We start from the raw sequence: 12,118 nt of genomic DNA, 5'->3' as shown, positions 1-12,118 counted from the left end.
ATTTATTATATGAATAATGAATAAAAAATTTGAAATAATTTAAAAAGAATAAACTCAAAAAAAAATTTTAAAAAAATATTAAAAATTTAAAAAATTTAAAAAAGTGTGGAGTGTGATGGAGGTTATGTAGCAAAGCTCTTTTCTTTATAGTTTTTTTACTGTTTATGAGACATCACACCCATAATAATAATAAAATTGATTTCCATCTTGTGTTCTGTATAATTTTTGTACCAAGAAAACAAGTTCTTCCAAGCAGAGATTCTCTGTAGGAGCATTTTCTCTTGACTTGTGTTATGTATTAGTGATATAGCATGCTTCAGTCACCAAATGATCACACATAAAATTATTGTTTATGACCAATGGGACACCCATAAGACCAGTGAATTGTACTCCCTTCCCTCTCCCAACTTTCTAACTTTTTTTCTTTTAATTTTTTTATATGAATTTGACGATAGTTAGACTTCGATGGAAGAATTTAGTGTATTTTTCTTTAAAATTCTACGTTTATGGGTTAAGGCCATTGTAATGAACGGTAATGAATTGTTGGAATTTTTCTAATTTTTTCTTTCTTTTTAGCCGTTATATGTAGATATATTTTTTTTTATATATACTTTTTGTGTACTTGAACTATTCCTATTTATGATAATAAATCTCTTATTAATTATCAAAAAATAATAATCTGACGTCAATATGGACAACTTTCGAGCAAAACCCATAAATTTTATGTGAAATCACGTCTGTTAAGTATTATAGTAGTCAAATTTTGTTGTGATGGCATGGTCCTGGAAGACTTTTCTTCCTCGTGTATTTGTTGTAGGTTGTACCTAATCGGCCTTTATTAAGAAATGTTCCTCCTACCACAACCATTATCAACTCAATCTACCTACTTGACTCATCAAATTTAAAAGGGATAAAAAGGATATCAGTACTTCAATTGTAGATCAGGCGTGTGGCGTTATCTCTCCCACCTCGCGTGTTATCGAGTATTAAAAAGTATATATAAATATCTTTTATAATATTAAGTCCTATAATATTAAGGGTCGTAGACTCGTAATGCCAACTTCATTTACAATGACATGGTCGACCTATTTTTTAAAATTATAAATAAATTATTTTTTTCCAATTGAAATATTTTGTTTCTTGATTTGTTTTACCCATACTCGTTGAATTACTCGTACTTTTTCAAGATTCCGTTTAGATAATAAGATGAAATGATATAATTTTAGATGAAAATTGAATAAAATATTATTTTAAGATTTAAAAAAATTGAATCGATATTTAAAAATTTTAAATTATTTATTATATTTTATGTAAAAATTTAAAATAAATTATAATAATTATATGAGATAAGATGAGTTGAAATAATTTTTCAACCCAAACGGAGCTTATTTTAATTTTTTTAATGGGTACAATTGATTGGGTGTAAAATACGTTGAAGTGGAAGTAAATATTATGTCCATATTAATTAATCCCCGACAGGCTTTTATTTTTGGGTTTTCAACTTACATAATTAACACGACAAATCTTGCTGATGTATCTTCTAATCCTTGTTGTACATGTTGGAAGAATCCTATATTGTCCCGCTGATTTTTTGACTAAATAATTAATCTTATATACAATTCACGATCCTTAGACATTAAATAACATATTATTAGTAGTCAAGTTAGAGTATAAATTAAAGAATAATTCTACATATAACCGTAAAATACGTCAACATCTCGTAATCGTTTTGAAAATTAGTAGAGTATACTATTAAAAAATTATTATTTTTTCATATAAGTCTTATATTTTATTCAATTTTTTCAAAATGATTATGCAGCGATTTCACAATTCACGATGACAAATATCTTTTTTCTAAATTAAAAGACTAAGGTTGTGTTTGGATGTTGAAATGAGTTGAGTTAAGATGATAAAATATTGTTAGAATATTATTTTTTAATATTATTATTATTTTAGGATTTGAAAAAGTTGAATTGTTTATTATATTTTGTATTGAGATTTGAAAAAAATTGTAATGATGAGTTGAGATGAGTTTGGAATCCAAACGAAGCCTAAATCACCGGCTGTTTTCCATTTGTTAAGATTTGTGAAGAAGATAGTTAATAATTTAATACGGTATTCACAAAAAGCTTTTAAGCCCACCTGATTAACTTGAATTTTGAATTGCTGAAGGAATTAGTGTGATTTGATTTATAATTTTTTTATTTTTTTAACAATACACCGAGTTATTGACAATGTTATTTCAAATGGCAGTGGGTGCTAAGTTTGTTTGAATTTTAAGATATGGAAATAATTAAATCGATGAGTCACCTATTGAAAGCGAAAGTAGCCGAACTCGAGTTCCGTCAGGAGCCATTGCTTTAAAGCCTTTTGAACTTTAAAGCCGAATGGGTTGAAACTTGAATCTTAAAAGCAAACCAGCGTTTTCATATTCGCTTTTGACTAATTAAAATATAGGTTTAAAGTGACTACTTAAATCTAAGGTCTGTTTGTATAGTGAGAGAATATGTGATTGTTTTAAATGAAAATTAAAAATTAAATAAAATATTATTAAAATATAATTTTTTAATATTAATATAATTTTAAATTTTTAAAAATTTAAATTATTTATTATATTTTATATGTAAATTTAGAAAAATTGTGATGGTTAGATAAGATGAGTTAAAATGAGTTGAGATCAACTCTGAACCTAAACGGTGCCTAATGAATCTATAAGTTAATATAGTTTTATATAATACATTAAATTTATTTTATAATAAAAATAATTTTACAATTTAACCTACTACATTACATTACTTAATTAATTTACTTTTACGAGGTACTAAATCATTTATCGGAATATATTTTACAAGAAAAACTATATTCATTATCCTCACATCACACACCACACACCATATATAATTTTTGATTTTTTTTTTACTAAATATGTAGTGTATGGATGATGAGTAAAATAACTTAATTAGTTTAGGAAAAAGAGTAATGTTACTTATCATCACAATTTTCGTTATTCTCTCATCATCTCATGATGTGCCATTAAATGATAGATTTACAAGATGAGAAAATAGATGATAAATATATTTTTTTTAGGACAAATAAAACCAAAACTAATTTTTTTTTTAAAAAAAAAAAATGCAGTATGTGGAAACGATGAGTAGCAAAGCTCATTTTACAAACTCTATGTTTTTCTCTTTGAGTGTGGTTTGGATATTGAGATAAGATAAAATTATTTTAGATGAAAGTTGAATAAAATATTATTATTATTTTAAAATTTGAAAGTCTTGAATTATTTATTATATTTTATATAATAATTTAAAAAAATTATAATAATTAGATAAAATAAAATGAGATGAGATGAAATATTTTAACTGTACAAATGAGGCTAAACAAAAAATAATGAAAAAATTTAATTGTAAATGATTCTATACACTAATATGTATACTTATTTAATATGATTGATTAGAAAATAATTTTTATTATAAATAATATTAATTTAAATTTAAAATATAAAAATAATAATATTAATAAGCAGATTAATACAATTATCAAAACTCAAAAATAATTTACTCCCAAAAGAGGTGTGTCCACCGAACCTGAGGAGCACGAGTCAACAAGTTGAAACTCTCCCTCCAAAAATTTACTATCATTCTCTCTCTTCAATTTTCCACACCATTATATTTCTTTCTTCGCATAACCACTTTTATAGAACTTCATAGTTCCTTCAATTTCTCTCTTCTTCAACATTCCCTCACTCTCTCCCCGGGTTCTTTCTCTGATTTGAGTTTTTTGTTTTTTTTGTTTGGAGCGTGTACGATGCCACAAGTTGATCTGGAAACATTAGTTTCGGCCTGCGCCGGCGGCTCAGATCGGAAAATCGCCTGCGAAACCCTCGCCAACGTAGATCACCAGCCGGAGCATTCAGATCAACTGGAGGTCCCCCCGGATGTCCCGCCTGAATCGTTCTGGCTCTCCAAAGACGCCGAGCTCGATTGGTTCAACCAGCACGCCTTCTACGAGAGGAAAGATTCGAGCAAAGGAAACTCCAACTCGACGAACTTAAATCCAAATTTGAATCCGAGCTCCAACTCCAGTTCCCAGCGGTATTCTTCGAACTTGAAATCTAAAGCATCTAAAGCATCGATTATCGGCTTACCGAAGCCTCAGAAGTCTTGTTACGTCGACCCGAAAAATCGTCGGATCTGCAAAACTGGGAACATGCGGTTGTTTCCAAAGAGGTCCGGATCGGTCGGGAAATCGGAGGCTCCACTGGTTGAACCATCGTCTCCAAAGGTATCATGTATGGGAAGGGTAAGATCGAAGAGAGACCGTAATCGCAGATTGAGGAATCGGCAGCAGTCCTCTGAACCGGTCGTAGAAAAAGAAAAACCGTCTGTGAAACGGAAGACCGGGTTGTTCGCCAGTTTTCGGGCTATTTTTCGGTCCGGTTACCGAGAAAAGACAGCTCATACAATCGCCGCGCCACGGGCTGAATCGCCGCCGAGAAAGAGCGCGATAATTGGAGGGCGTCATAGTACCGCTTCCGATATCGACGTGTCGTATGCAGAGTCGCTTCCTAGAAAAAGCGTCTCGGAGATTGAACCGCCAGGTTTGGGTGGAATGAAGCGGTTCGCATCTGGAAGGAAGTCCGACGGGTGGGCCGGAGATGTGGCTTGATCCGATTCTTTGAATCTCGCTATCGTGCGGCGACGGCGACTTTTGTAGGCCCACGCATGCAAGTTGGCGGTCGCGATTGGCAGTCTCTGGTGGGCCCTATTCTACTCTGGGGTCGTTGAAATGACGTGGCACGTGAAATAACGGGTTCCCTTCCCCCGCGTGAAAAGGTAAATGGTTATAGATTTTCGTACACGTTTATTTTCTTCTCTCTCTCCTTTTTTTCGCCATTGTGTTTTGTAAATATACATGAGTGTTCTGGAATGAGCATATGGTAATTTTCCGTTTTGATAGTCTTGTTAAATTTGAATATTAAGGGTATTTAAAGAAATAGTGGTTTTTTTATCTTGAATTCTATTATTCTTATAATCATTATAATTAACTTAATTCAAAGGATGTGTTTTATGTGTCAATATATACTTTTTAAAAATTTAAATAATTTCAGAAATTATAAAATTTGAAAATATAAATGATTCAATATAACTATGCAGTTGAAAAAATAATATTTAAAATTTGTAAAAAAAGAAAATGATACGCATACAGCTCTTTCATGGCTCGGTTTTAAATGATAAATATTTTTATAAAATAAATTATAAAAATAACATTATTTTATAAAAATATTCTCAAATTAAAATATGGTTGTATAAAAAATTATAAAAATTATAGTAAATATATCATTACTTTTTAAGAAATGGTGCATTTGCATTAATGTATATTCACTTTGCTTCTTAAACTTATTATCGCTTAAATGAGACTAAGATACATGTATAATAAATTAGTTAAGTTTGAAATAAATTAGCTGGTTTGATTATACAAAATCAAACAATCTTATCTTATTTCATTTCATATAATCATTATAACTTTTTTAAATTTTTATATAAAATATAATAAATAATTTAATTTTTTAAATAAAAATAATATTAAAAATTTATATTATAATAAAATTTTATTCAACTTTTTATAAAACATTTCATTTGAACAGTGTAATCAAACGAGGACTAAGAAAAATGCTAGATATACTTATGGGGTGTACAAGTGCCGCATCTTTCTTTTGAAAAAAAGTACGGTCTATCATTAAAAAATATTTTTTTATGTAGACCTAATATTTATTCATTTTTTTTAAATAATGTGTGATATTTGCATATTCTATAATTGTAAATATTATTATTTTTTATTTATAAAAAAAATATATTCTCAAACCGATGTGTAGTATATATAGTAAATTATTTAATATAATTTGATTTAAAAGATAAATTTTAAATTTTAAAATTTATAAATTAAATTTTACCATTTAAATGACTTGGACAATATAATAACTCTTTGAAAACCGTCTGCAGCATTGTACAACATTTCTCATGTACTCCACTTTCATTTTCAAGTGCACAGTTAAGCCGGATTAATAAATATTTTTATTTCGTCTCATTTTATCGTTATAATTTTTTTAAAATTTTATATAAAATATAATAAATAATTTAATTTTTTTTAAATATTTAAATAATAATAATATTAAAAAAATAATATTTTATTTAATTTTTAATTATTATTTAAAATCATCCCGTCTTAATTTACTATTCAAACGGAGTCTTGTCGTTGATCAGATGCTTCGTGATTGGTGGTCTTGACTCTTCACTGCTCTGTCACATGTCACTGTTATGGGCATAAGTTGCCAAGGACTCCTAACGTGAATGCCACCGGATATTATGGTCTATAATCTTGAGTAGACACGGGCATCTTGGCCATATATCCCATCTATAGATGATTTTATTCAAGAGAAATGATAATTGATTGTATAAGTATTGTATAATTATTTTAATAAAAATATATATATATATATAAAATTTATATAAAAAATTAATTTTATATTTTTATATTTTACAATTATATATATCATTATTCTTTATCCAACCCCACCACGTCACCTTCCATCGAAATCAGGTTTTTGTCTTAAATTAGTCGCCCACAAAGATTACATGAAGTTGTACCTAAGCTTTTGTTTATTTTTATAGATGAGATGAGATGAAATGAGATGAGATATATTAAGATAAAAATTAAAAGTTAAATAAAATATTATTAGAATATATTTTTTTAATATTATTTTTATTTTAAAATTTTAAAAAAATAAATTATTTATTTTATTTTATATAATAATTTAAAAAAATTATAATAATTAGATGATATAAAAATGATTATAAAAAAAAATGATGCCTAAATCTTGTCGAAAACATTTTTTGGGGAAAATTCCCCTACGCGAGAAAAAAAAATATATATATTTGGCTGATTGGTGGTTGGGGTTTTCTGAATGATGAAAAAATAAAAGATAATATCGTCTGCAAAAGAAAAGTCGGATGAATTGGTTAAGAAATGCATTGAAACAAGCTGAGCATAATTAAGTTTTAGGTCATAAAATGTTCACACATGAGCCAAAAACATACATAAAAGCAACTCTTATAATTCAGCGGTGAAGAGAAAGTTAAAACTAATCAGTTGCCGCGAAGCTCATCATCATGATATACCTCAATATGACGCCCATTCAGTGGCTGTACAGGCCTGGAGTTGTTCTTGCAACTTGAAACCAATGGTGCTTTGAGAGCCTTTACTTGATCCTTGGAGACTGATTTCACCTGCTCATAAATTAATTAATGTCAAGTCATCGGTGGGTGGGTGGGTGGGAGATAAATACTTGGAAAGGGAGTGTTTCGAATGATGCTTTAATTTGAGATCAAAGAATCCTATTTTTAACTTAAGTACCTTGCCGACAATGTTCCACATGATCTTCTCGGTGCACGGTGGAGTGGTGAGGGAACCAAAGTATCTGTAATACTTGCGCGTGTTTCGACTCAAGTACTTGGTCTTCATGACTCCAAGCGGGATTTGTGCCTCTTCATGCCCCTCACGCTCTTCCTTGGCTAGTTCATCCATCTTGCTCTTTATCTGCAACCATGAACATCAGTATTTCCGTTTCGTTCGTTTGGCTTTTGGAATTATTGGTATGTTTTCTTTCCTCTGACCTGAATGTATAAGGGCTAGTTTGGTTCTCATTATTATAATTTTTTAAAATTTTTTACATAAAATATAATAAATAATTAAAATATTTTAAATATTATAATAAAAATAATATTATAATAATTTTTTATTTAACTTTTTAATTAATTTTATCGTTTGCTATTTAACTTAAAAAAAAAAAAAACACGTGTACCTTAGAAATAAAAGGATCGGGATCACCATAACGGTAGAGTGCTGACACAACTGCGAAGCTGCCGTCATCTGCCTGGTGGACCAAGTGCATCTCCACTGGAAATCTGTAGTTATCCAATGTCTGTTAATTTTCCAAGTAACTTTATAATTTTTTTATTTTATTCTTTTTAAAAAAATTAAATTATTCTACTCATTAGATATATATATATATACACTACATATTTAATAAAAAAAAATAATTAAAAAAATAGTATATATTATATGAGACTTATAAATAAAATTTTTCTTTTCAAGCAGTAGTTACAGTAAATGATAGGAAAAAAGAAAGTTATATCATTCTCCTTTGATAAGTATTAAGTCATGCTACTCACTTAAAAAAAAAACAAAAGTCATGCCACTCTGTCTCTGTGCGCTGTAAATAAAAAATTCTCTCTTTTTGGGTTTGGCTCAAACTCTGTTTTCTGTAAAATGGGCTGAGCCAGTCCAGTGCCGAAAGTATTAATCAAGAGTCTTCTAGATCGAATCTGTATTCGATTGTTAAATCAAATTCAATTCTTGTCAAATTTTATTATTGATAAAATTTATTATTTTTTAACTTTTTATAAAAAAAAAAAATTAAATTCATGTAAACTTATTTTATATATTTTAATCTAAAAAACTAAAATCATCTCTATTTAAAAAAATTAAACTCAACTTCATAAGATAAAATATTATTCTTCACAACTCAATTTAATTCATTTCAAACAACCGGATCCTTGTGGATCAAACCTGCACATCCATTCAATTTTACTCATAATTAAGAGAAGTTCATTTCTAGAGAGAGAGAGCGAGAGGGCTAACCTTTTTCCATCAATCTGATGCTCAGAAGGAGAATGCCAGTGCATTTGTTTGAAGGTGAAGTTCTTCCCGTCTGCAACCAACACTCCCACGTGTCCCTCAAATCTTATCTGCACAGGCAAAGGGCGTGCGCATTTTATCAAGCTGCTCTCGATAAAGAGGTCTGATACAGCACAGCCACCGAAAAAATAATTCGAAGAATTGTTTTTAATGGTGTATTTTATTTTTTATTTTTTTATGTTTTTTCATATATTTTTTTAATTATCATAAATATTTTAAAAAAATAAAAATTCACAATATTATTAAAAAATATTTATTTAATCACTAAATAATAAAAAAAAAACATTCGAAATATAAATTCAAAATCTAAATTCAGAATCCAAAACATTTCTGCTCGATAAAACATAGGAGCATTGTGTTTTTGTTTTCTAAAAGTTTATAATAATGCTATTTGTTGTGGATTTCTAGATTGTTTCTCTCATATCATAATTAAGCAACAAAACTCTAAGAAAATGGGATTCTAAAAAATGATTAAACTATTTACCTCTTCAGCTCTGAAAAATTCATTAACCTGAAATTCGATTGGACGATATTTTAAGGACAGGTTTGAGAGGTGAGATGAAAATTTTGTGTTTTATTTTGAAATTTAAAATATTATATTTTAATATTATTATTATTTTGAGATTTGAAAAAGACGTATTGAGATTTGAAAAAGTTGAATTGTTTATTATATTTTGTATAGAGATTTGAAAAAAGTGTAATAATGAGATGAGATGAAATGATAATTTTGTATTTTGTTTTGGTTACCAAACATGCCCTAAAAGGTGCTAAAACCGTGATTCGGAAATTATTTTATCTCATCTCATCATTATAATTTTTTTAAATTTTTATATAAAATATAATAAATAATTCAACTTTTTTAAATCTCAAAATAATAATAATATTAAAAAATAATATTCTAACAATATTTTCTTAAATTTTATTTTTAATTTAAAATTATCTCATTCATAATCCAAACTAACCCAATCCTGATTGATTTCGATTTTTGTTTCTAGCCAAGTTTGCTACCCAATTCCACCGTATAGCGTAAGCTTTTGGGTTGGGCGTTTAACGAAAATATCTTTGGCATCAAGAAGTTTTACGTGTAGGCCTGGGTACTAGGCTTATTGTACCAAAATGCATGCATCCTTTTATAATTAGAGGTGAAATATATTGCCGTAATCATAAGTAATCTTACCAAACGAGAAGATTAAGATTGTATTTAGATGTTGAATTGAATTTAGTTGAGATAAAAATTAAAATTTGAATAATATATTATTAAAATATTATTTTTAATATTATTATTATTTTAGAATGTAAAAAAATTAAATTATTTTTTATATTTTGTATTAAAATTTAAAAAATTTGTAATTATTAAATACGATAGATTGAGATGAATTTAAGATCTAAACATACCTTTAAAATGATGGAAAGAGAAAGAAGAGGAGTTAGAAGAGAAGAAAATCAATTATTTGCAAGTAGTTTAATAATTAAGAACAAACCGCAATGTTAAAGCCATTGTCGACCAGTGTGGCATTGGCAGCAGCGTAATCTCTGGTCAAGGGCTTCAATTTTTTATTACGGACAACCTTGTCCCTCACAATGTTTACCGGAGATTGCCATTTCCCGTGTGAGCAGGTCGTGTAATTTGGGTTCAAGTTTCCCCAGTGTCCTGGGCCAGTCGTGCCGACATAACTGAACGAAATTGAATTTATCTCTGGTTTTGGAATTTTCATACATGACATAAATTAGTAACTTGACACAAATTCCCCAAAACATTTAAAGAAAATAAACGAAGAAAATCATTGAAAATGTAGAGGGAAAAAAAAAAAAACATCATTTTATATGAGAAAACAGGCCGGGAATCTTTTCAACAGAAAAGAATGAAAAAAAATCAAACGTGTGTGTATATACAGACGTTGTGGAGAGAGAGAGAGAGAGAGAGAGAGATCATACGCTCTTGCTTAGCAAAAACCGAAGCTCCTACAAGAAGCAATGCGATGGCAAAGACCGAGAATGAAAGTCTAGGGGCCATTGCTACTGCGGGCGAACTATCTCGATCTGAAACAAAATACTGAAACAACGGGTGATCACGAACGGTTGTTTTCTGCTGCTACACTTTGTGGCAATTCTTCTTCAGTACTTTGGCCACCACCGGTAGTACTAGTACTAGTTGTGCTATATGAGAGAGAGAGAGAGAGATAGAGAGATGATATCTCTGCTAAAAATATGAGTTTTGGGGGACGGATGGATGCTTATTTTCCGTTATACTTGGTGGATATGGTAGCTTATTCACTTGCTCAGCAGTAGCACCAGTTGTGGTAAACTAGAGAGTTGAGAGAGGTAGATGATATGTGAGCTATATATGGAGATGTTTCCTCGAAAGTCGAGGAGCAGAGCAGCTATGTCTGTATGTATTTATACAGCTTGTGCTGTCTCTTATTTTCTTTTTCCTTTTTCAAAATACCACAATATATCAAAATTTTAAAATACTCTAAACATCTAAACGAATTTATTACCTTCGTTTTTATACTCATTCAAACTCAATAATGAACACAAATATATATATATATATATATATGAAAATAAAAGTAGTGAGTGTAGTTATTTTCAGTCTTCTACTGGTTGTGACATTCGAACCTAATTAGTTAGGCTTCATTTGAGAATATTTTAAATGATTTGTGAATAATAATGAAAAAAATATGAAAATATTTAAAGACAGTTATGTTCTTAAATAAAATATTGTTTTTTTAAAGTTTCTCTCTATAATTTTATTATAGAATATAAGCTACATAAGGTTTAGATAATAAATTAAGACGATATGAATTGAGATGAAAATTAAATAAAATATTATTATTATTATTATTTTAAAATTTAAAAAACTTAAATCTTATGTGATAATTTAAAAAAATTATAATAATTTGACGAAATAAATAGAGTTGAATTAGGAATATTATATCCAGACCGGCCTGAGGAGTCCAGATGAATGAAGCACCAGATGAACCTATAGGATGATAGGAGTGGTTCATGTTTCACCTTCCATTTTGAGGATTGACGTGTGACGAGCAAAGCAGTGATGGAGATACAGAGTGCACTCGGCAGTAAGCACTAGTGTTGTACACGTACTTTATGAGACGGATATCCAATCAATTATCTCCTAAGTGGATCCAATATAAATATGAATATTCAATATTTATATGACGCATCCTCTTGTCTCTGCTTATCCAAAAACTTTCCAACATCATTGGTTTCATTAACGAGTTTACTGGGCTACACTTAGCAGCACCATATTCTATCTTTTACGTTCTACACGTTCGGTATGAATTGTTTGGTACCCTCCGGGCCTTGAATTCCAACAATAAATTGCCGAAAGTGTGCC

General features: G+C 29.1%; 2 protein-coding genes across 2 annotated transcripts; one reads left to right on the top strand and one right to left on the bottom strand.

Moving 5' to 3' along the window:
• Positions 1 to 3,616: 3,616 nt before the first annotated feature.
• Positions 3,617 to 4,961, top strand: LOC108985723. The gene has a single exon (XM_018958139.2). The coding sequence runs from the start codon at positions 3,811 to 3,813 to the stop codon at positions 4,669 to 4,671; it is 861 nt and encodes a 286-aa protein (XP_018813684.1). The 5' UTR covers positions 3,617 to 3,810; the 3' UTR covers positions 4,672 to 4,961.
• A 2,048-nt stretch (positions 4,962 to 7,009) lies between these two features.
• LOC108985693 (alpha carbonic anhydrase 1, chloroplastic) lies at positions 7,010 to 11,136 on the bottom strand. Its single transcript, XM_018958089.2, has 6 exons — positions 10,696 to 11,136; positions 10,242 to 10,456; positions 8,704 to 8,810; positions 7,865 to 7,967; positions 7,417 to 7,599; positions 7,010 to 7,289 (listed from the first exon to the last, which is right to left on the bottom strand). Exons 1-6 carry the CDS (start codon positions 10,772 to 10,774, stop codon positions 7,149 to 7,151), a joined length of 828 nt encoding a protein of 275 aa, XP_018813634.1. The 5' UTR covers positions 10,775 to 11,136; the 3' UTR covers positions 7,010 to 7,148.
• Positions 11,137 to 12,118: the final 982 nt, after the last annotated feature.

The sequence above is a fragment of the Juglans regia genome, chromosome 3 (assembly GCF_001411555.2).
Source record: "Juglans regia cultivar Chandler chromosome 3, Walnut 2.0, whole genome shotgun sequence".
Classification (NCBI taxonomy): Eukaryota; Viridiplantae; Streptophyta; class Magnoliopsida; order Fagales; family Juglandaceae; genus Juglans; species Juglans regia.
The sequence above is the reverse complement of the archived record's forward strand: the minus strand, read 5'-3'. Positions and strand labels throughout refer to the sequence as shown.